The 24,783-nt window shown below is 46.4% G+C and overlaps 1 protein-coding gene and 2 long non-coding RNA genes across 3 annotated transcripts in view; 2 read left to right on the top strand and 1 right to left on the bottom strand.

Annotated features, from left to right (window-relative positions):
- Positions 1 to 1,415: 1,415 nt before the first annotated feature.
- LOC139054823 (uncharacterized) lies at positions 1,416 to 10,143 on the top strand. The gene is made up of 4 exons (XR_011511532.1): positions 1,416 to 1,541; positions 1,678 to 2,675; positions 2,807 to 3,084; positions 9,996 to 10,143. It is a non-coding gene; the product is annotated as an uncharacterized lncRNA (long non-coding RNA).
- Positions 3,095 to 22,457, bottom strand: LOC139054824 (uncharacterized). The gene is made up of 3 exons (XR_011511533.1): positions 22,246 to 22,457; positions 19,209 to 19,241; positions 3,095 to 3,347 (listed from the first exon to the last, which is right to left on the bottom strand). It is a non-coding gene; the product is annotated as an uncharacterized lncRNA (long non-coding RNA).
- Positions 22,458 to 22,492: 35 nt separating this feature from the next.
- The window catches only part of PCID2 (PCI domain-containing protein 2), a 53,487-nt gene continuing 51,196 nt past the window's right edge, over positions 22,493 to 24,783 (top strand). The window contains exons 1-2 of the mRNA XM_070532449.1: positions 22,493 to 22,703; positions 22,837 to 22,878. Of these exons, the coding sequence (XP_070388550.1) occupies positions 22,668 to 22,703; positions 22,837 to 22,878 (78 nt within the window). The 5' untranslated portion in view covers positions 22,493 to 22,667. The remainder of the gene's footprint in view (positions 22,704 to 22,836; positions 22,879 to 24,783) is intronic.

Genomic DNA, 24,783 nt, shown 5'->3' with positions numbered 1-24,783 from the left:
GGCAAGCCAAAGGGTGTATGTACATTAGTATGTACACTCTAAGAACAGTTTACACCCTTTGGCGTGCCCCTTGTGCCACACAACGATAATCGTCATCTGCCTTGATGCGTTTCCTTTCTTTAACGCTGCGAGCCTGGTACTTTCCAGTAACGAACGGCATGCGCGTTGTCAGCATGATAGAATTTCCTGTCGGCAATGCTATCATACTGATAACGCGCGTGCCGTTCGTTACTGGAAAGTACCGGGCTCGCAGCGTTAAAGCAAGGAAATGCATCAAGGCAGATAACGATTATTGTTGTGTGGCAGAAGCTTAGGGCAAGCCAAAGGGTGTAACTTTGCCTAAGAGTGTATGTACATTACACTCTTAGAAAAATTTACACCCTTTGGGGCGTATCGTGTCCCACAACAATAATCGTCCTCCATGCTGCCCGCGTTTCCTTTCTTTAACGCTGCGAGCCCGGTACTTTCCAGTCACGAACGGCATGCGCCTTATCAGTGTGACGCAGCATTCTCGACAGGAAAGTAGCGAGCGCCGAGTTTTCAGGAAAGGAAACGCAAGCAGGGCAGATGACGATTATTGTTGTGGGACAAATGTACACCCCAAAGGGTGCAACCGTTTTAAGAGTGTAGTATGTACACTCTAAGAACAGTTTACACCCTTTGGCGTGCCCCTTGTGCCACACAACGATAATCGTCATCTGCCTTGATGCGTTTCCTTTCTTTAACGCTGCGAGCCTGGTACTTTCCAGTAACGAACGGCATGCGCATTATCAGCATGATAGAATTTCCTGTCGGCAATGCTATCATACTGATAACACGCGTGCCGTTCGTAAGGAAACGCATCAAGGCAGATGACGATTATCGTTGTGTGGCACAAGGGGCACTCCAAAGAGTGTAAACTGTTCTTAGAGTGTAAGAGCTTGTTGGCGCACACTCTAAGAACAGTTTACACCCTTTGGCTTGCCCCTTCTGCCACACAAAAATAATCGTCATCTGCCTTGATGCGTTTCCTTTCTTTATCGCTGCAAGCCCGGAACTTTCCAGTGACGAACGGCACGCGCGTTATCAGAAGAGGCACTCCAAACGGTGTAAACTGTTCTATGCTGATAACGCGCGTGCCGTTCGTTACTGGAAAGTTCCGGGCTCGCAGCGATAAAGAAAGGAAACGCATCAAGGCAGATGACGATTATTTTTGTGTGGCAGAAGGGGCAAGCCAAAGGGTGTAAACTGTTCTTAGAGTGCAACCCACCGCGCCGTTCCAAAGCAGACGCTCATAACATCCATCCATTTATCCATTGATGGGTGCTCTTTCCACTCCAGTAGAGTAGCAGCACGTAAAAAAGAAAGTGTCTGCGTTCACCCATTGAACGCAGCGCAAGCGTTAGGTTCACCCAAACGTCACGTCCGGGACGCCACATCCGGTTTTTGTTTTTTTACGTCCGTGATGTCAAATTCGGCCTTTTTGGCGGCATAATATGGCATATGGCAGGCTCGGAGTGCACGAAGCGGTGGATCGCTTATTTTTCGGGCTTTTGCTTCTCGTAAGTATACTTCGTCTTTGCGTTTGATGTGCATCTACTACGCGTAGCTAATCTTTCGACTGCATGATGCCATATATAGGTGTTCTGTGATGATACTTTAGCCAGGTTCCTCACGAGCTTTTGTGATGCATTGCAGGGACCGCCACACCGGCCAGCCAGTGCTACAGTGTCCTAATGCAGAGAACGTATATTACACGGAACTGCGCTCCTTCAGAGTTATTTAGAGTCTTTGTCAGAAGCACGTAACAGTAACATTACTTGGTTACGGTGCTACTACATGGCAGAATATTTGAATGGCAGATGTCCCGAGTGCGGCATGTAAGTACGTACGTACGCGCGCTTGTTTAGCCTAAATAAGAGTTTCTATTGTTCCCCAATGGAAATGCACATTCCTGATGCATGGTTCAGATCTGCCGGCTAAGGGCGGTAGTGAATAAAGTCACCAAATTGCGGCCTCGTTGCGGTCTCGCATTGCGGCCTCATTGCACGGTCGGGAAAAATTGCTTTAGAACCAAAATTTCGCTGCGCTGTCAGTAGCCATTCACTGATAAGCTTTCTCCGCAGCGTAATGCTCAGTGCAGATGTGATGGGGGTTGTGTGTGCGGTCGGTATGTGACCGATATTCCTGAACGCAGTGTCATTCAGCGATGTGCACAGCTGTGGCTGATTGTAGAATGTGGGCTGTGACAGGAGTGATGGGGACCATGCTCCTGCCTCGGCCAAGGTTGCAGCGATTTCAGAGCTGCAGGGAGCGCCCAGGCAGAACCTAATCTCGGCCCTATGCAGCAGCTCCAGCTTCTTGAGACGGGCACGTGGTAGTGCCACGAGTGGGAGGACGTACCGCAGGCGTGAGGTGGCTACTGCATGGTACAGCCGCAGAGCCCACCTAGTGGTGCAGCTCTGTCCTCGGGCAACAAGCTGGGAGACTGCCTTGTGGACCCGGAGGACCTGGACATGCAGGGTCTTGACAGCAGGCAGCCAGGTCAGCCGGTGATGAACGTGTAGCCCCGGGTACGTCACTGCCGGGCTTCAAGGTCGCCTTCCAGTTGCAGCTGTGCAGCGGGCGGTTGCTCTTGGGTGGAGCAGCATGGCCTCCGTCTTCCTTGCCGAGATGGCAAGGCCAATGCAGATCAGGTAAGCAGCGGCAGTGTCGAGGGCTCTTTGCAGAGCCGAGCGCGCACTGCTGCGGCTGTGTGGTGGATTTCGCACACATAGGGCGATGTGGTCCGCGTTGATGGAGGTATTCACGTGGTTGTGGGGGTCAGTCTGCAGGACAGCAGGCAGTCGGGCCAGGTTGAACAGGAAAGGGCTCACCACTGATCCTTGTGGGACGCCCTCTACCAAATAGGTCCAGGGCCTGCTGAACGACTGGATAGGGCAGGCCGTCAAAGGCCCCCTTCATGCCGATAAGCACCAGGAGCACGGCGTCACCGCAGGCCTTGGCCTCTTCCACGATGGAGTCCGCACTGCATCAGCTCCGCCGGAAGCCTATCTGCTCATCGGCCAGAAAGCAATGGCCTCCATCAGCTTGCAAGCAGCAGAGGTGAGTGAGACTGGCCGATAGGAGCTCACGTTTTTCAGCCGGCCTTCAGGATGGGGGCCACGTAGGCTGTGCGCCATGACTCAGGCACCTGCCCTGACTGCCAGATGTTCAAGCAGTCAAGCAGGTGCAGCTGCTCGCTGGCGGCCAGGTTGCGAAGCATTTGGGTTCCTGGTGCACTGGGCTCCTGGTGCACTGCGATGCTTGGAGCTCGTGCAGCGTCAGCGGGTCCTGGTAGATAGCCATAACCTGGCTCGATGGCCACCCTGGGTGGTGAGAGAGAAGGGAAGACGGAAAGGCAGGGAGGTTAACCAGGCTGAGTCCAGTTTGCTACCCTACACGTGGGGAGGGGAATGGGGAGTGAAAGAGGAAGAGAGAGAACTTAAGTGTAGGATGTCTATAGTCGGGCACTCAAGTCTGTTGCCCTCAGGCAGCGAAAAAGCGCTCGGACTGCTTTCTGGGCCAATGAACTGTGAGGCCAGGCTCCCAAGACTGGATGACAGGCCATTTACAGAAGCGAAGACCCTGTGTGGTGGTTGTGCAGGCAGCTAGGCAGGCTGACGGAAGGCTGCCCTACCTTCAGGATGGCTGCAGTGCGTGGTACAGCCAGCGCAAACTGGTTGGCGAGGAGCTCCGCAAGGGCCTCTTCGCTGATGCTCAGCGTGATGGCCACGGCGAGGACAGGTTGTAGGCTTCCTCTCCTGCTGGTGAGGGATTTGAGCAGTCTCCAAGCCAGGGGTCCCCTGGACCTGCCCTCGATGGCAGAGCAGAGGCTCCTCCTGCGCCGGGCTTGGCGTCTGCAGCGGGCATCTGCACGTCTGTACTCGGTCCAATGCTCTGCCTTGCCCGTCCGGATTGCTCCACGCTCCATATGGCGCCTGGAGGCACGAATGTTGAGCAGGTGGAGGTCCGGAGCGGGGGTATCTGGTTGGGTAGAGCACTGAACGGTGGCAGCCTGAGCACAATCCACGATGGCGCTCAGGAAGTCACGGCCATCGTCCAACTTGCTGCAGTGCTTCCGGAACAGGGACCAGTCTGTGACGTAAGTTCTTGACCTAGGCCTTCTCCCAGACCTGGGGCTGATCACAATAGGGAAGTGGTCAGACCCCCATTTGTCCGAAGTTGTGGCCCAGGAGTAGGAGCACTGCTCAGTGTTGAGGGAGAGGTCAATGGCCGTGCGAGCTCTGCGGTAGACGTAGGTGGGCTCCCTGGTGTTCCAAGGTCAGCAGGCCAGCTCAGCTGATGGCATCTGTGAGGCCTTTGCCTCAGCGGGTGCAGCTGCGGCTTCCCCAATCCGTGTGGTGTGCGTTGAAGTCACTGCACAGGACTGCATGCCCATTAAGGCGAACAGCCAGCTGGATAAGGCTGGAGGGATCCCACGGCTTTCCTGGACGGATGCAGATGCTCGCCACAGCCGTGTCCTGGCTGCCAAGGCGTACCACAACGGCGCATGACTCCAAGGGGCCACCGGCGATGTCAGCAACAGGTAGAAGAGCACGCGCCAGGGTGCTGCGGACATAGATTGCCGTGCGTGGCTTTCCTGGCTTATGGACTCCATCTAGGCAGGGTGCCGCAGTGCAACTGCGTGTGGCACAGGTGGTGGCACCCGAGTAGTCGGGAAGCCGTAGGTTCTCGACCATGGCATATGTCTCCAGCAGTGCGAGTACCGTATAGTCCGGAATATAGGTTGAGGTTTTTTCCCAAAAATATTACTAAAAGTTCACCCCTTGACTTACATACCGGCCCTTGGCACAGCATGAATAGTCGTCTGGCAGCATGTAGGAGCGCAGACCTTTCGGCATCCACATTGTTATCGCCCCCTTGGTGACCGACGCGGCCCAACTCGCGGGCGCTGCGCGGTTCTTTATTCTGACGAAGTTCTTTATTCTATGGCGCAGTGCACCCGGAGCTCAAAGACAGGGTGGCGGATTTTGTCCGCGAGCATCGTGCCAGATCTTTGCCAGTCGCAGCAGAACTCATCTGCATCAAAGCTATTGAGATCGCCCGAGAATCCGGACTGCCCAAGGGCTGCCCAAGGGGACTCCGGACTCCGGACTGCCCAAGGGGTTGCATTCAAGGGCTCCATTTATTGGGTTCGTCGCTTCATGCAACGCAAGGGATTCGCACTTCGACAGCGCAAATCAATCTGGCAGAAGCAGCCAGAGGCATACGAGGACAAGTTGGTCGAATTCCAGCGCTATGTTATCCGTCTCCGGCAGCAGCATGGCTACATGTTGGTACAGATCGGCAACGCTGATGAAATGCCGGTGTGGTTCGACATGCCGTCGCTCACCACAGTGTGCGAACGCGGCACAAAAGAAGTCGAGCTTCTTTCTACGGGGAACGAGCATTCACGGTGATGCTCACGTGTACTGCAGATGGCAGAAAGCTGCCCCCACACATAATATTCAAGGGGAAGATGCTGCCGAAAGAGGCTTTCCCACAGGATGTCGTTCGCGTGAATGAAAAGGGCTATATGGACGAGGCCCTCATGCTCAATTGGATTAAGACCGTCTGGAATCGGCAACCAGGGGCACTCTTGCGGTGTCCGAGCATGCTCGTCTTGGATGCCTTTCGCGGGCACTTGACCGCAGGATTGAAGCTGGCACTCCGCGACGGGAGGACATAACTCGCCGTCATTCCGGGAGGCATGACGTCAACACTTCAGCCACTGGACGTCGTGCTCAACAAGCCTGTTAAAGACCGTGTCTGTGAACAATATAATCAGTGGATGGCCGGCGACAACCTGATGACCCCAACCGGCCAGCTGCGCAGGCCGCCTCTCGTCACTGTGACCACATGGGTGTCACAGGTTGTGCTCGCTGCCCGACGAGTCCAAAGAACTTTGTCACCAGGAGAAAAAGTTACAGCACAGTGGGTCGAGTCGTAACGAAACTTGCGAGCGTCCTGGGAGACGTCGGTGTTAAGCGGGGCGAGGCGTCTGCACTCTGCGAGGCGAGACACAAACTGTTCCAAGAAAGGAACTGAAGGGGCTACAGGAGTCAAAAGGAATGATACATCAAGAATGAAACTTGGTGAACAGCCAGTGGTACGTTGCGTAGCCATGTTATAGGCGAATGTCATGAACGACAGGATTGCATCCCCGTTCGTGTGGCCAGGGTAGATGTACAGTCGCATGCAATATGACTTGCAACACTCTTGTTCGTTGTTGAAGGGGCTCCACGGCTGCGCAGCAGCTCTGACATTCGAAATAGCAGTTTAATAGACACCACTAATTGAAGCTGTGTTTCGGTCTGGAACTTACCATGTGTCTGCACAGCCGTACAGCCTTGGAACCCCTTCGACCACGGGCACCGGTGTTGCAATTCATATTGCACGTGACTGTACATCGCAATCATCAAGCTGTTGGTCTGCGGATGGTAACTGGAAGTCGTCTTGCGAATTGTGTTAGAGGCGCACAGAACTTCGGTAAGGATAGAAGAGAGAAAGACTGCTGCGGTCACTGAGGAGAACGCGCGGAGCGCTGCGGTGTAAGATAATGTTGTGTAGGAAGAAATCGGCGACTTCAGCAGCAGTCCAGGATGGTAGAGATGCTGTCTCCGCATAGCGTGTTGGATGGTCTATGGCCGTTGCAATCCAACGATTTCCATGTGAGATCATGGGAAGAGGACCGTACAAGTCTATTCCAACTACTTCAAAAGGCGAAGCGGGACAAGGCAGAGGTTGTAAAGAGCCAGAAGGAGCTGTTGGGCTTGCTTTGACAATGAACGCAGGGTGCAGCATACTTCGCAACGGCTGAAGATGGGCCAGGCCAGGAGCAGCAACTTCATATTCTGTTGTAAGTCTTGTGGTAGCCTAGAGGACCAGTCATCGCATGATCGTGAAAGGCTTCAAGCACCTCACATTGCAGAGAACATGGTATGACCGGGACCCATTTGTTGCCATCGATGTGATAAATGTTGCGATGTAAAACCCCATTGTGCAGCTTGAATTGATTAAGTTGTCGACGAAGTCAGGCGTTTGGAGGTGACGAAGAATCTTCCATGCGTTGGAGAATAGTTCAGCAGTATGGGTCGATGCGTTAGTGGGACACAAGGACAGATGGGCTGTTGTGTCTTAGCCATTCGAGGGCTACAATGGGTTAAGCCGATGAAGAGGACTCAGGACGTACACAATCGCGGAGAGGTTATGGTGAATCGTCATGATTCGGCAGAGGGTAGCAAGAGAGAGCATTGGTGTCTTGATGCTTCTTTGCAGCCCTGTAGGTGACATTGAAATCGTACTCCTGTAGGTGAAGCACACAGCAACCCAGGTGACCTGATAAATTCTTTAGCGATGAAAGCCAGCACAGTGCGTTATGGTCGGTAACAACTGTGAAATGGCGGCCATGAAGACATGGGTGAAATTTTAGCACGGCCCAACAGCAAAGCACTCCTGCTTGGTTATGGTGTAGTAATTTTCTGCACTGGTTAGTGCACGACTAGCCTAAGCAATTACTCGTTCGCGGAATGTGTTGTCGCATTGTAGTAGAATGGCATCGAGACTGACTGCTAGCGTCGGTGTGAAAGATGGTGGGCGCGGTTGGATCAAAGTGGCGCAGTACTGGGTCTGACGTCAAGGCATGTTGCAAAAGCAGGAAAGCATGTTCACATTCGTCGGACGAAACAAAGGGTGCATTACTGGGGAGGAGTTGATGGAGCGGAGACGTAAGTGTAGCGAAGTTGCATATGAAGTGCCGGAAGAAGCAAGTCCAAGAAAACTGTGCATGTCTTTTTGACGCAGTGGACACAAAATTCGAGGATGGCAGTAAGCTTCTCGGGGTCCGGACGAATACCTTCTTTGCAGACTATGTGCCCCAGAACTTTGATGGCCTTGCTGGCCAAACTGCATTTGTGTGTGTGTGTGTGTGTGTGTGTGTGTGTGCGCGCGCGCGCACGCGCGTGTGCGTGTGTTGAGCTGCAAACCAGCATTTGCAAGACAGGCAAGGACTTCATCAAGCTGTTGCAAATGTTGTGAGAACATGGTTGAAAACACAATGTCGTCGAGATAGCACAGACAGGTTTTCCATTTCAAGCCACACAAGACTTATCGATCATGCGTTCGAATGTGGCAGGCACATTGCAGAGTCCAAAAGGCATCGCACTGAACTCGTAGAGCCCATCAGGGGTAGCAAATGTCGTTTTTGCTTTGTCGGATTTGGACATCGGTATTTGCGAGTAGCCTGGTCTAAAGTCAAGGCTATAAAAATACTCAGCACCGTGGAGTGAATCTAGTGCATCATCCATCCGTGACACGGGGTGAACATCTTTGCGCACGATTTTGTTCAGCGCACGGTAACAGACGCAAGAACACACTGAGCTGTCTTCGTGACAATTGCAACGACATGAGTGTCAACAGCTCAAGTGACAGTTGATCCACGAAGCAACAGTTGGGGTTCGATTTGGTTTATTGCAGTAAGCAATGCAGACCCCTCAGAGAAGCGAATAAGGCCAGGGGTAATCAGAATTGCTCGAGATAGGGTATGGTCATAGGGTGGAATGAATACACCGCCATCCACAATGTTACAGGAGTTGACACCTATAATCTTTTCTCTAGGTGGCCAAAGAACGTAATCGGAAGAGGTGACGAGACGAATGCATTCTTCGTGGTTAGGAAGAGAATTGCCAGTGGCATCATCCAGTTGTGTGAGGTGCTGACGACAAGAGATAGAAGCAAACGCCAAAGATAAGAAGTCCCACCCCAAGATGAGTTCATGGGTCACTCACGAAATACCGCAAAAACAATGTGGTGAAGAATTTAGTCTATGGACACACGAACAGGACACTGTGCGATTGGATGAATAATAACCTTGGCCGCTGCACAAAGAGAAAGGCCGGAGTAAGGCAATTCTTGTGTTTTATAGAGTCCCAAACAGTCACATGGCAATAATCGCCAAGCGTCTTGTAACATGGAGCCACCTCAGAATTGCGCCAAACAAAGATGATGGATGCAGCCAGTCTTGCCAGATAACTACATTTTGAGTATTCTGTATTGTTTGCATTTTTTGTGTAAAAGGAATTGTCGCAGAGAGTTTTATCTTCAGTGGCTTTCAGTTGACGTCATCTGCTACAACTAGCACATAAGTTAACTCCATAGCACCACTAGGATGGAGACATTGTGTCGTGGGGTGCTTCCTTAAAAGTGGACAAGAAGATTCTAAAGGAAAAGTGTGAGATGGTCACAGTAATAACCAAGGCATTTGGCATGGGAATGACCCAGCTATGAAAGTATTATCAGATGTGGACAAGCATATAATACTAAATGACGCCTTGCACGAGTCCCAAGTGTCAAATGTAATGAGTATTGTGCATTGAAAGGGCCAAAAATGTTTCGTACATGCAAGGGAACACTATGGGCATTTGATAACAGTTGCTTAGATGTACTACATTAACAGGAACCAAACGAACTCCCTTAGACATAAGCATGCAGCAAATTCAAGGACTAGATGAAGCTTCAAAGAAGTAACTGCGTTTCATGTAGGATAGGTGTGAATGACCTTTGTGCACGAGATCAGTGATAAAAACACTAAATGAATGCAGTACAGTGTCTGTATCATATCTTGTGCAGACCAAACTAGCCTGGAGTTTCAGCGTTCCTTGTCAGTTCATTTAAATAGGCACTACATTGTTCAAAGTGCAATATTGTTCTACAAAATTAATATGCAAGATGTAGCATGCTAACCCTCGTGGCTCAACAACTACTGAACCGAAACCTCAATGAGCAGTGAAGCTTCCTTGTAATTTTCATCGTAACCATACTTTCGCTCTTGAAAGTGAACCTCTTTAGTGAATTTGCTTGTGTATTAATTTTTCTTTAGGCAAGTATTTTTTATACATGTTAATGTCTCAATCCTGCTTTTTCTTTCCGGGGCTAAAACAAAATGCCTCTTATTTCACTTTGATCTTTTGACCTAGGAAGCCATCATCTGGTGCTGTGTACAGCAAGCACATGCTTCGGGCAAGGAGGGAGCCAGCACCATATCTACATCAGCAAGAACCTCGGTGCTCAAAATAAACATTTTCTGTGCAAATACCTGTCTTTTTATACTTCCAGCATGAATTAATAAGTTTCTTTTGCCTTCACATGCAGGAAGGTTTATAGGAATAAATAGTGACTGTTGAATGCCCAGGAAAAGCCTTGAAGCCATTCTACTTGTACAGTGATAAAGTACATGTGTACTTGAACTTGATAGTACAGAAACGAAAGGCAAAGTAACAGGCAAAATGCTCGGGGCAGCAGTCGTATAAATGGTAGATGAATACAGCTAATTGTGCTGTTCAGTTTCATTCAGTTTGACCAAATGTTGCAAGAATTGCCTTCAATATGAATCATTCAGTTTAGCCAGCTAAAGTCGAACTCGTACAAACTTTGGAATGTCTGCTGGGAATTTTAGCATAAATGGTATGTGTGCATCCTTCAGCAGCACCACAAGCCCAGTAAGGTTTTTGCGTTACTGTCCCCCCTCCCTTGGGGTTATTGCAGTGTTTACTTCAAGTGCTTGAGGGTATAATGGAAAATGACTCCATTCTCCAATAAGAAGGCTATATAAATATGCAGGACAAGAGCTTGTAGGCCTGGTTATAAGCATGAATTAGATATGTATAGACCAAAGGCAATATGAATACAATATGTTAAATTGCATCCATATGGGAACTGCCTACATCAAAGGAAAGAAAGTGCAATACTTGCAACCTACCAACATAAACATCAGTCTAGGGAAGGATTCTGTAAGGATCCACTAAGTGGACTGTTTCAGCACACATTGATTAGGTAGAGCTATAAGCTGGTAGAGCAAGTGGCAATCATCACCATGGGCTCTCGTGCTCTATTCATTCAGCGTGTACTGGAATGGACAGTCCACTTAGTCAACACTTACAGACTAGCCCCCGAGGGCTGTGGAAGCACGCAGTATATTAAGCTTAAGTCTGGAGTGCTACCTTCTGCTTATGTGGCAAGTCCTCCTGTTTACCTGTTCCTTTCAACTGAGAGCTGAGCACTGCCTAGGTTAAGTCAGAAAAAGCAACCAGCGTCCACAGAATTCAAACTATTACTATTTGCCCTATATAAGGGGACAGTGAAGCCTAAAATGACACTTGACTTGGGCCATATTTTTCGCGATATGCCCGAGAATATTGGGATTTCCCATCAATTTTACCCTTCCTACATCACATAGTGAACAACCTGAAAACTTAACACTGTTGCGCAGAGCGATGAAGGGTCAGGATTTGAGCGAGAAAACAACACATGACACCTGAGCGCAAACTATGAACTGGTTTATTTTTCTGCAAGTGAAGCATACATAAAGCCTACACGCATGCACAGGAGTCCTCTTCCCGGTCTACCTACACCCTCTATTGTCAGTGATTATGCTAATCTCTTTATTGCTGAGTGAAATAGACGGCGGACTGACACATGAGCCCTGTGGGTCCACCTTGAGGTTGTATGCTTCCACGACTTGTCTTTTCCTTTGGTTCCTACTTTTCAGCAGAATCATTGCCTTGTGATAATCACCAGTTGATAGTTTGTGCTCAGGTGTCTATTGTTTTCTCGCTCAAGTCCTGTCCCTTCGTCACTCCGCACAACAGTGTTAAGTATGTTGAACCAACTAGCACACTGCACAATTTTCCTGATCTTGAAAACAATTGTAAACTAAAGTCCGTGAGAAACGAAGTGTTCTGTCATGACTTACAGATTTATGCATGATCACTTTGCTATATAAAAATACAATTTTAGCCAATGTTAACGAAGAGCTTCACTTCTGGAGTTCACTTAAATAATGTCTGTGATGCATTGTGACAGTACGAGGTCCTGGAGATCCTACTGTGGAGATATGTCAACATTGAGCCTATTCCTGTTTAATGTATGGATAGATGCCTTCACGAAGAGTTGGAGAAACTGCACAATACAATGTTTTATATCACATGTAATAATTATGCTGTGATAAAGTGTACACGCTGAGCTTAATGTTTTAGAAAAGCTCAAGAAAAGACTCCAGAATAGGTATGATGGATAGGCAACCTTTTATTTGGCTCTCTTCATAGTGAAATCTAGACGCATCACCTCAGCCACACTTAGCAAAATCTGTGGGCTCGTACTGCCCATGCCTTTACTGCACAAGTTGCCTTGGTGCTCCCAGTCTTGACAGGTAACACTTAAGCACACTCTCATGCACGTGTTTGTTCCAAAGCTACAGCTGCTAACTAAAGTAACTCCCACATGCGATTCTGTAACTCTAGACCTAACTGCAAAAACGCATGCAGTACTACGAGTTTGGCATGGAGTCCACATGACATGTGCACAACTTCAAATTTCGTATAGGCAACAGATAACTGGTAATCTGTTAGAGTAACAAAATGGATGCCAAGGAAAATTCACCCAAAGCCTTAGGCAGGAAAATGAGGTGTTGTGATGAGATAAATAGCAATCACATTTGATCGACTGACTAAAAGCTGGCAGGGGTATTGCATTTGACATGATTGAAATGAGCTGCAGCATGGCATGGTAACTGTGGCAGCCTTTACAATGCCGCGCTCTCTGAATTACACTTATGTGCATCCATATGCTGCAGCGACCAACTGTTTTTATTCAAGAAAGCCAGGTTTGTGGTTCAGCACACATCATACGCTGGCAAACTCACTGATGAGTCAACTCCCTGAGATCATCCCATGAGTCTGAGTGAGCCCAGCTGAGCAGTATTTTGGCGAGTTTGAGCCTGAGTGAGCTCGGCTGAGTAGTATATTCTTATGAGTTCAAGTGAGCAGCTAATTATAATTTTGGCGAGTCTAAATAGTGAGTTCCGATTATTTTTCCAACATATATATGGTCCGTGTACTTTCGAAATTCAGCTACGACACTTGCGCATAGGTTGGAAATTAAGCTTCTCGCCAAGTGACTACTGCATAAATGATCATAGAGCTAGCGAAGAACGATACGCCTTAATGATGCAGCATGCCGCGCGGGATCCATGTGTGCAGCGTGCCAGTGGATGGGTGCGTGTTTGGGAAATTAGGGGGTTTCGACCCATCCACAGATAATTTACATAATACCTTTCTCCATAGTGTATTATTGCGATAGAAATGTTTGGACACCCTAAGCGAATTTTCGCCATCGCCCTGATGTTTGGTTTAAAGTCCAAGTGTGACAAAAATTATAGTGCTCCGTTGCATCCCACATGTTGGGGTTAATTGCGAATGAAAGGGTGCGATTGTGAGCCGAGAAGGATGGCAGCTTTATGCGCGCTGTCCACGTCCCGTGATCAAGTGCGCGCTAGGGTCAGAGAGCGCGCGACGTCTCTTGCCTGGCCGTGCCCGTGCATATGGCTGTCCGCGCGCAGCAGAGTGCATATACACGGCCCGCGCGTGCCACATTTTTTAAAAGTAATTTGCGGCCGGTGTAAAGGCGGCAAGCCAACGTGGCTGCTGGTTTCACGAGTGTCAATTGGAAGTAGCGATATCTAAGTTTCGGGCGAAACTTAGAGAACAGTGACTTCCTTAGAGGGGCCAAAATTTTGGGGCGCATGAGCGGCACGTATAGTAGAATGCAGTGTTCCATTGTAAAAAAAAAATTGATGTAACAAAATAGAGTGCTGAGTGTTACGTCTTTGTTACATCAAGGTTCAACAAAAATTAAGCGCTGGAAATCAGCGCTGGACGCACATGCAACTCCTTACTCCACACTGAAAACATTTGAGAAAACATTTTTTTTTAAATACTTTGTACATTTGTATAAATACCTGCGGATATTCCTCTGGTTTAGCCTAATTATGTGCTGCCTACTTAACTTACTGACGCAGCATACGTATCATTGCGAAATTTATAATTTTTTGCTTTTAGAAAAAGCATCGAGTTATTGAATTTTGCGAACAGAAAAAAAAATTGCAACTTCCAATATAGCGCGCTTCCTAGGCTATTAAATAGCTACAATGTTCAAGGAACGTACTGTTTCCATGAGTGGTTTACTCATGCAGTAAGATGTACTGCTCCTACACCTTGTAATAAAAAGCATATGCATCGACACATAGCAGCTGATATTCTTGCTTATTTTCTCATCACAGAGGTAGATGGGGCACATGAACCAATATGCTCACACAAATCAACGTGACCAACTACTGCGGAGACATGGCAACGAATTCTTTGTTTACCTTGTACACCACAAGTGCGAGGTTTGCGCATTAATTTGACTTCATGAAACCCTATTTATACTACAGGCTTTACGGCAATGCTTGCATGCAGTGCGGTGAAGCGCTCGACGAAACTGCACATATTATATGATTTGTTTGATATTAACTCGAGATGCAAACGTTTGTGCAGGCAGGCAAGCAATGTTTCCATTCACGCAGCGCCCCAAAATAGCGAGGTATATGCATTGATCTGGTTTCATGACATCGTACTTTTGCCACTAGCTTTACGGCAGTGCTTGTGTATAGTGCTGCGAAGCACGACGGAACTGCACGTTATTATACGGTGTGCTTGAAATCCACTCGAGATGCAAACGTTTGTGCAGGCAGGGAACGAATGATTTAATTCACGTAGCACAACACGAGAGCGCGCTCTATGCAGTCATTTGATTGAATAAAACTCTATTTCTGCCACAGGCTTCACAGCAATGCTTGTGTAGAGGGCTGTGAAGCTCGACGCAGCTGTAACAACATCCCACAGTACACCCGATTTTTACCGAGTTTGTTTTAAAGGGCCCCTCACAGGCTACATAACAAATTTTGGTTATACACTGAAAGTTGTTACGTGCCCTCTAAGAAGTGTTCTACCGCAAGCATTTTTCAAATTGGTTCATTAACAGCAGATAGAGAATGATTGAAGTGCCGCGAACGCATGATTTCAGGAGGCGAGCGTCGCCGCCTATATAAACACTCTCTCGACATTCCCCGTTTCGCCTGTGTAAGCAAATTTCCTTCACTGCGTTCCCCCATACCGGAGCCGAGGGGTCGCGGCGGGTATACCCTGCCGTCTTCTTTGTTTCACCGTCACCGGCACACTTCCGGTGACGGTGTCGCGCGAGCTGTTGCGCTTGTCTCGTTTCCTGTAGCGGACGATAGTGCGCGCTCTACACGAGAACACGTGATTAGCGGTATAAGTCAGTGCCCCAGCACTGAGGCAAACGCGAGAGGATAAAAGAGCATTCATGATCGCAATGCTGGAACACATGTAGACAATGACGTATATAGTTTCGTTCTCTGCGCGCGTGCAAACGTCGGGAAAAGGAGACGAAACGGAAATTCATCCCTCTTGCTACAGTGCGAAGTAAAACAAAAGCACCCAGACATTCGGGTTGTATTTTTCATTATTTCTCTAAACTTTAATTAGTTCACTGCAGCAACAGATTCAACAAATAACTGATGCTGCCTTGAATCTAAGTCACGTGTCACTCTGAGTGCCATCACAGCACAGCCTGTGCTCCTATGCAGCAGCAAAGTTACGGGCATTCATCTGCTTGCTGCTGCGATAACATTATGACACTTTAACTCAGAGGTACGATTTTTGTTGTGTGAGATTATAGATAGCCAGTAGACTACTTGTCTGATGTTAAATGCTATGACCCACTGGCAATCCACGATGCACTCAACGAAAACGTTTTTATGCTGTGTGTGGCGTGACTCACCAGTGACCCACACGCAAGAATTCTTGCTCTTGTGTTGCCATCTGAGGTTTGAAATTGCAACTAATATATATTTTTATTGCATTGGACATGGGGTGGCATGTTTGTTTCGGAGAGTGGAGTGGCGGCGCATTTCTCAGTTGGGTTTCTTGCAAACTTTCGCAGCAGTCTTTGAAATACGTGCCATTGGAATAAGTACCTGCATTTTTCTTGCTACTCCCAAACTTTTCAGCGTGTCTAATAGATAGATCCTCATGCCCCTTACGGATGAAAAAAAAAAGCACAATGCAGAGGAAACAAATAAACTTAGTTTTGGGCCAGAAGAATGCACCAGCAACTTCGCGATCACCAGCGGATGAGTCAAGTGCTTCAGTGTCAGATGTTCAGCAGTGGACAGTGAAATCAGTGACAAAGATAGTGTTTACGAACCATCACAGACCTCAGCCAGCATGTCGAATGGAGAGTCAGACCTGACTGATGATTCTGAGGTGAATGATTCAGGACACAATGCTCTCATTTCTCTCAGCCCATCTCTAGAGAAATGGACACCGGCAACAACCACTTCGCCTAGTGTGACACCACACGTACTCTAGGCCGCCCACTATCATTCAGTTGCCATCTAGCCGTTATGCCCCATCTTTATGTTCACTGTTTATTACGGATGACATTTGGCAAATGATGGTCAATGAAACAAACAGGTTCACACAAGTGTTGAAGTCAACTACTCCTAAATCTAAATCACGCTTGAAAAATTGGACGGAAACCAATGCCAAAGAAATTAAAGCATTTATTCGAATACTGATTTGTATTGGTCTCCTCCGTCTTCCTACTCCCAAATCTAAATCAAAGTTGAAAAATTAGATGGAAACCAATCTCCAACAAACGAAAGCATTTGTTGGAATACCAATTTGTATTAATCTCGTCCATCTTCCTATCCGAGTCACTACTGGGCAAAAAGTAACCTGTATGGTGTTGAACTCATTCATCAAAATATGAGCCGTGACCGCCTTCTCCCTACTTTTGAGGTTCCGGCATTTTGCGGACAATTAACTGGTTGCAGAGTTGCAGGATCATGTCTTTAAGATCCATCCTCTGGTAGAGAAATCGAACCAAAATTTTTGCCACTGTGCTTGAGCCAGGAAAGGAGGTTGTGATAGATGAAACAATAGTGCCATGGTGTGGCAGACTTTCGTTCTTACAGAGTCAGGCTGTTCAAGGCATGTACCAAAGACGGTTACAGGCTAAAGGTTGATGTATATGCCGGAAAGTGTGACTGAACAATTGGCATCGGACATGCCAAAGATGTATGCTTGAAACTCCTGCAAAATTACAAGGAAGTTGTGTGCCCGCTGTCCGTAGACAACTTCTACATGAGCTTGCCGCTCACTTTTCGCCTTCTAAAGGAAGACACTTTCATTCGTGGCACAGTTCGCTCAGTGAGGAAATGGCTGCCAAAAGATCTCACTGAAGTAAAGGTTGCAAATGGCAGTGTTACCGAACTTCAGTCCAAAAATGGAGTGAAGGCACTGAAGTGGATGGACAAGAGGCCTGTTCTGATACTCACATCTGTCGCCAAATATGAAGCAACTTTGGTGGACAGTGGGAAGAAAACAAGGGACGGTGCACCAATCATGAAACATCAGGCCGGTCTCGATTACAATGCAGCAAAAAAGGGCGTCGACTATAGTGACCAAATGACGTTATACCACAACTGCCTTAGAAAAGGACTCAAGTGGTACAGAAAAGTAGCTGTTGAGTTGCTTGTTGGATGTGTCATCATAAATGCAAGGAACATTCGTGGCATGCTTGAAGGAAACTCTACGCCAATTATAAAATTTCAAGATGAACTGGCTCATTCACTGTTCGGCCCTCGTCAAGACAACATCGAAGAAACTCGTGGGAGAAGTGTCCACATGCTAAGAAAAACTGGCACATCGGCACACGACACTCAGTGGCTCTGCACTGGCTGCTATGCGGCCAACAGTACCAGCAGTAGCCCAAACTCTATGGGGAGAGTGAGAAAAGTGACCACTTTCTGTGAATAACGCCCCGGCAAGCCATTCATCTGTTTGTTGTGCTTTAATTCTAAGCACAAGTAACCTGAGAAGCAAGCTAGCTTCAACTGTAAAATAAGTAGGATGAAAACTTCAAGACATGGCTAATGTTCATACTAAATTTTAGCCTTTCTCTAACTAATAAATATTTCTAACACAGGAACTGACTTCTTGTCTTTTTTAATGGCAAGCACTTTGTAGTTCAACATAGGTTTCTAGCATCTTGAATCCATTGAGGGGCTACAGAATGTATTAAAGAAAGCTAAAAATGCATAATGTTGTGCTGAATGTGATCAAGACACATGTACAAGAAACTATAGTCATTAGTTCGATGAGGACAGTAATGTGCTTTAGCAAGTTAGAACTTTGTTACCAACTTGCCCACATTCACATCTTAACAGATTTAACAATGTTTCCATTACGTGGAGAACCTTGATCTACAGTGCTTTTATCATACTGAAGAAGGTTGGTGTTCCTATTATAACACGTGTACTTAAGAAGCTCAATCTCTCAGGATTTCATGTTGTTTTACTTGACATAAGCTTACGAGGCTTACAGATTACGTGCTCGTATCTCAACGTAAACACTTACTTCCTTTTCAATGATTTTCATTTCTGTAAAAGCACAGTAAATTTCGTCAGACGAGAAGTGCAAATGTGTTTTTTATTCTTTCATACTTGGTGCTTGCTATTATACAACTTACTTATATCAACTTGCTTGTTTAGAAAACTCATAAAAAACACTCCCCCCACCTTCTTCTTTCTTCTTTTACTTTCCATTGACTCTGACTTTCATTATGCTAATAAACTTCAGAAGAGCTTGCTCTCAGGCTAGTTTGTACACACTGCTAAGAATGAAAAAATGGAGAGAAAACGGGACAAGAAAGAAAGGCCTACAGAATGCTGATTTGCGCGCGGCAATCTATATCAAGGACGAGGTGCTGGACCAGGGAAGCTAAGAAGCCGCCACAACTATGGGAGCTAGGTGAATGGCTTCGATGTCCACACAGAAACATAAATATAGGAATGTTATAGAATGCTGTGTCATTCAACAACCCCGTGAATGTTGAAAAGTGGGACAGTGATTAGCTGAAAAGAGTTTCAGAGAGCTCCAGGGAGTGGGGAGGATGATACAGTAAGGGGGCTAGGGTGGTGACACGCATTAAGGGCATCAAGAATGAAGTGAAAAATTATGGAACATAGGGGGATTGTCTCATCACTGCTCGATCGCTCAACACCAGATAGCTGTGGCCAGTTGCCTTAGCCGAGATTCACCTACCCTGTCATAGCATGTGCTGTGCTTGCTGCTTTGCAGTCTTTAGAATAGGCAGGTGTCAGGGAAGCATGCCCATAATGCCTGCAATTAAGTAATAGGCGACTTGCAAAATAGTGCCCACTCTCTTCCATACACAGCCATGGCTGAACCACTCACTAGCAGATCTGGTAAGAAAATAACGCTGACCTTCACTGTTACTTGGGCTGCAACAAGTCTGGGCTGCAAACAAGAAGACACAAGACAGAGCGCTGTCATGTTTTTAGCACAGTTCACTTTCCTAAGTAATGTAACAACAAGGTCATAATATACATTATATGAATACATCAATTTGTAAACAAAATGTTATTTTTAATATGGTAATATAGTCATTTTTAAAAACAGCACAAGGATGATAGCATAATTTTAGGCATAGTCTTAGCAATGAAAAACTTTTGTCAGAAGTTAAGCAAAGTTTTGGCAATGTAAAAATGTGCATCCTCATTGCTAAAGCATTCCTGTCCGGGGAGTGCTAGAGTTTGTCTTGGTGTGATGTAAAACCCTCCACACATTTATGTAGTGCTAGAGAGAGAAGTGATGGGGGAGTGGTAGTGACCAGTGGAGAATCCTTCCCTGAAATGAATTTCTGGCTACGTCACTGAATGTCTGCAATGCCTTGTAATAGCAATAGGTCTTGGATGGAAACACTATAGATGATACCAGTGAACCTATTGAGCCTATTCCTGTTTAGTGAGGTGATGTATGTTTTCCCAAAGAATTATAGAAACTGTACAATGGAATGTTTTGTACCACCTGTAATAACCATGCTGTAAGAAAACAGAAAGGCTGAGCTTAGATGTTGTAGGAAATCTCTTAAGAGGCTCAAGGATCGGTAAAGGTGACTAACTTCTGTATTCTCCACTCAACCCTCCACCTGGATTCAAATGCACAGCAGCCCCACTCCTTGACACAGGCGGTTGCTTAGCTTTAATTAAACTTCATGTCAATTACTGTGAAACACAGCGTCGTCTTCAGTCAAGGGGTGGCACTGCGCTCATCTCAGTGGAATGAAGCTTCCAGTCATAGATGGTTTCAGAATACAGCGTGTGTGACCTCACATTTTACTCTCTTCGTCGTGAAATCTAGACACCAAAGCCTCGGTTTGAACAAGTAATGCTTTAAGCGCTCTCTCATGCATATGTTTGCTTTAAGGCAAAGTCAGCTTACTATTTCCTGCTTCTTCCACATGCAAATGACACAAAAATATCTGAATAAAATGATTGTGATTTAAGTGGTACACACTCTCTGCAATGTGATTAAATGTTTGTAATAAAAGAAGCACTACTCATGTGCTGGTCAGCATCTGCAGCATTATGTTCACCAAGATAGCTTTTCTGTCTCAATATATTCAATATTGTTGCAAATTTAAGAGGTTTTGCAGCTAACATGTAGCTGTCAACTTGTGTCTCGAGAACATACAGCTTTAGTTGAGAGGAGCGCTATATTGCATGAGACAAAGGAGCATTTTTAGACTGCTTGTTTTATTTATGTGTGAAAAACACATGTGAAGGTTTTAATAGCAAAGTAATACAGTAGGTGTTGGCAACGCGAACAAGCCATGCAAAGTGTATGCATTAGAAATGAACTATCCAGATGAGGACCCCCCACCCCACTGATATATGTCAATGCTATAATATCAAATGCTGTGACATTTAACACATATGGTGACTAAAAAAAAAGGATAACTAAAGCAAGAGCAGCATTAATAAAACAACAATATCAACTGCAAAATTTATACAATTTTTCTCAAAACTTTTATCTTCGCATAAACTGTGGCCTCACACACTGTGGGCACTTTTGCTAACAACCTTCACATTTCACTAGTGCTAATTCTAGCTTCCCTTTAGCTTCTAGCTTGATTCTAGCTTCCAGCTCAGCTGCAATGTTTTGAACGTCAGGGCATGTGCAAGTGAAAATTAGTTTGTGATGGCCATGTGGATCTGTTTCTCTGCCTGAATAATAGGGAGAGGAGGGCAATATAGTTGCCTTGAGAACTATTAAGCAGAAGCAGCATGGTGGATGAGGAGCAGTGGCCGGAATAAAACATTTCAGGAGTTCAATGTAGTAAGGATACAGGAGTCATATGATTAACTTCGCAAGAATATGAGGCCATTATAACACTAAGGGAAACAGACTGGCCCATCACACTGAATTTTCAAATATCCTAAGTGGTCTAGAACACCTTGCACAGCTGCTGTAATTAGGAAAAAAAAATGTAGCATTGTCTGAAAAAGACAGCTTTTTTGTTTGTTTACTCTGCTATGCCACTGTACACATTATTACTATTACTTTTTTTTCTTTTGGAACAGAAAGTCACCATATGCCTGGAGGTTTTAGATCACCTTCTTGGTGTGCTCGAAGTTCGAAAACATTAACAGTTCGAAAACATTAACATTGTTGCTTTGTTTATTGCTCAAGTAGAGCGGCACGTAACAACTGACTACGGAACCAGGCGTGTGAATATGCACACCCTGTATCCAATCAACCCCTATATCAATCAATTTTGTACAATTAGACCTCCATATATTGAACTTTAATGTAACAAACCGTTTTACTTTGCAGAACTTATTTGGTGTGCATATAGAAATCTTCAATTTATTGAATTCTGTTTATCTGCAATTTCAATTTACGGAAACTATAAATTCTTCTAAAATTTAAATGAGGATATGTGTTGCATTTGAACTGTAAATTCTATGGACGTACAAGCGCTTTCCGGGAGTAAAGCTTCACGATTTCCTTCCAAAGTTTATTCGACTTAAGGACAAAATTCTGCAGCAAAGTTATAAACGACCACAGGTGACAAGCAGCTGAATGCGAGGTATCTGGTACAGACCCACGGGGGAAAACTTAAAAACCACAATAGCACACATTCAGGCGAGTATGTAAACAGGCGAACTAAGCAGGGAACAAAAACAACACAGCACTGCTTTCATAGGTCCCGAATGATCAGAGTTTCGTCAGAGTTGGTGCAAGCACGCATCCGCAGATAAAACGGGCTCCCACCGTGCATTGACCAATACTTCGAGAGCTGACGCCTACACAATAACCGGGGTAGGTTACAGCACTTGTTTCTGCTCTGATCGTATAGTGTTCGAATGATGTCGCGACAACGCAAGTACTTGCAATAGGGGCGACGACCTTCCACAACTCCAGAACATCACAAAAGACCGTTTGCACATGTACTAACCAGCCAAACTAACTAACCACGGCAGCGAAGACCACTTAAATCGAACATACAACGCAGAAACACCTCGTAAAGTTTTCACCATAGAGAAAGGTTACACCTTATTGCACAGACGCTCACAAGAAATTCAAGAAATGTCTAAAGCGCACTACCGCCGCCTTTTAAAAATCCAACGGGAGCCAAGCCAAATCAGTAATAAGTTGGCTATTTGGGTGAACGCAACGTACCCGTTAGAACCACCGGGTACGCCCAACGCCCAAAAAAACAACGTCGATCCAATCCAAGTAAACATTCGAGCTAATCCATCAATGGCGGTGCTTTCGCTGTAAACAAACGTGTCTTCCAAGCTTACGTTCTTTTATTTAATGTTTTACAGCCAGTGTACTTAGATAACTAGACACGATTTGGTTTCCAGTCCCATAGCCATGGCTCACACCACGATGAACCAGTATCTGCAACAGGTGAGTGGACTCATGGGCTCATACGACTTTGCAAAGCGTGGTGGCGTGTGTGATCGGCGTTGTGCGGCAGCATATGTAGTTTTTATGCGTCTGAATATAAGGTGCGAGTGTGACTCTCTGCATTTGCTCGCAGATCGACGAAGCTTTGCAGCAGGGAAGGGGCAAAAAAGCAGCGGTAAGTCTTCCGGCTACATCCAGCGTTACCAGCTGCATGAAGTGAGCGTGTGGTGACACTTTCGACGACTGGTGGTCCGTGCACGCACGAACCGGAGTCGTAAGCGCTGTGTCAGCATACATATTAAAGTGGATGCAGCGCTGTGGACTGCTGTAATGTTCTTGTGTAGAGCCACGAGGATGATTTACTGTGGCTCTTACGATACCAATGTTGACAGAAAAACCGAACCCACGCGCGCCCAAGTGCGTACTTGGGCAGCAGCCGTACGAAACACCTGCACTTGTGCCGTGCCGGAAGCCTAAGCTGCAGCTCAAGTTAGCAGTTATTTGGCTCGGTGGCGCTCCTTGTGTGTCACTCGCAGCGCTCGAAGGCTCAGGAGAGTAGTCTTCACTGCAATCTGAGCTTCGCAGTGGCCATAAGGAGCTCAGCACTCTTCCAGGCGACAGTTGCCATTACCCGCGAAGCAGCTTTAAAACTTCATTTAAATTCCGTGAGTAAACGAAAAGTAGGAATTGGATCCATTGTTCTACAAGAACTCTTGAGACGAAGATACTTCATTGTCTACATCTCCAGGCACCCAGTGTGTCTGTGCTACTTTCCGAGTTCTCGCTAACTTAAGCTTGAGGAAGTACAATGCCTACACCCCAAAAAGGTTCAGCTTCGGCAGCATCATTAGAAATGGAAGTGAGCGGTCTAGAATTGATCAGTGCCTGTATCTCTGTTTGTAAAATGTCGACATATTAAAAATTTAAGCATCCTTTTCCTGTTTTCCTGAGGCAGTTTTGAACTGTTCGAATTATTTTCTCCCAAAACCTTCCCCACCGCACTTGATATGACGGACAAGCGTGACTGTGACTGCGACAAGCTGACCCGATCATGTGGCCGAATACTCAAGTACTTGTGAAGCCACTTTGGCAATGCTGAATAGCGGCCCTGAATTGCTACACCAGTGCATAAGATATCGCCATATCACAGTATGTTTCAGTTTTTCAGTGTAATTTGCTTTGATATGGAATCGGAAATCCAGCAGTAAAATAGGGCTTCTTCCCAACACTGCAGCGCTGGATCATGCCAAGATATATCCTGTTTCATGGAACCAAGCTTGTGATTGCAGGGACACATTACACAGCAAACAGGCTATGTATAGGTCAGAACACCGCAGCAAACTCAGTGAGACTTGTAGCAGAGCCTGTTCAGCCTATAAACTTCCACGCACATCCTGTGCTTGCCTGCACGTCTATCATTCATGATGGTGGCGGGAATCCAGTGTGCATACAGGGTTGTCGGCATTATGAAAGATGTCTGTGAGTTCCTTCCTTGCGGTGAAAAGCAACGCAATGCGGTCCGGCTGTTTATGCGTTCAATGGCATAGAGTGCAGATGTCGAGGGTGCCCATAAATGTTCACCCTGATAACAAAACAATGTATCGCTTAATTGGATACATGAAACATGCATTATACCACACATGCCTCTACTCATTATGTTTTGAACCTTACATAAACATTTAATACAGGTAGTACACTTCAACATGTGCAACCCTGGTAACACAAAATATCAAGCTGGTATTCAAACTCTTGCCACACATTCTGCAACATGTCTAGTGTGATTGTGCCGAAACTGTCGGATGAGACACAGCTGTACAGAAACTTCATGGTTTCCCTTGTAGACCTGTAATAAAACAAGCATTGCCATCATGAATATAACTAATATTTAATCTTGAAATCAGGGTAAACATTTATGGACACCCTGTATATCTTTTAAATCTTACCCAATGCCTGGTTTATCGCGTGCATTTTCGATTGGACGCGCAATGGCTCTAACAGCAGACATAAAGACAAACACTTACCTGGCGTGAATACACCAGTAGAATCCCTGTCAGTGATATTAGTAAGTATGTAATGATCC

This window comes from Dermacentor albipictus, chromosome 1, assembly GCF_038994185.2.
Source record: "Dermacentor albipictus isolate Rhodes 1998 colony chromosome 1, USDA_Dalb.pri_finalv2, whole genome shotgun sequence".
NCBI lineage: Eukaryota > Metazoa > Arthropoda > Arachnida > Ixodida > Ixodidae > Dermacentor > Dermacentor albipictus.
Note: the sequence above shows the minus strand (reverse complement) of the source record. Positions and strands in the feature narration are given on the sequence as shown.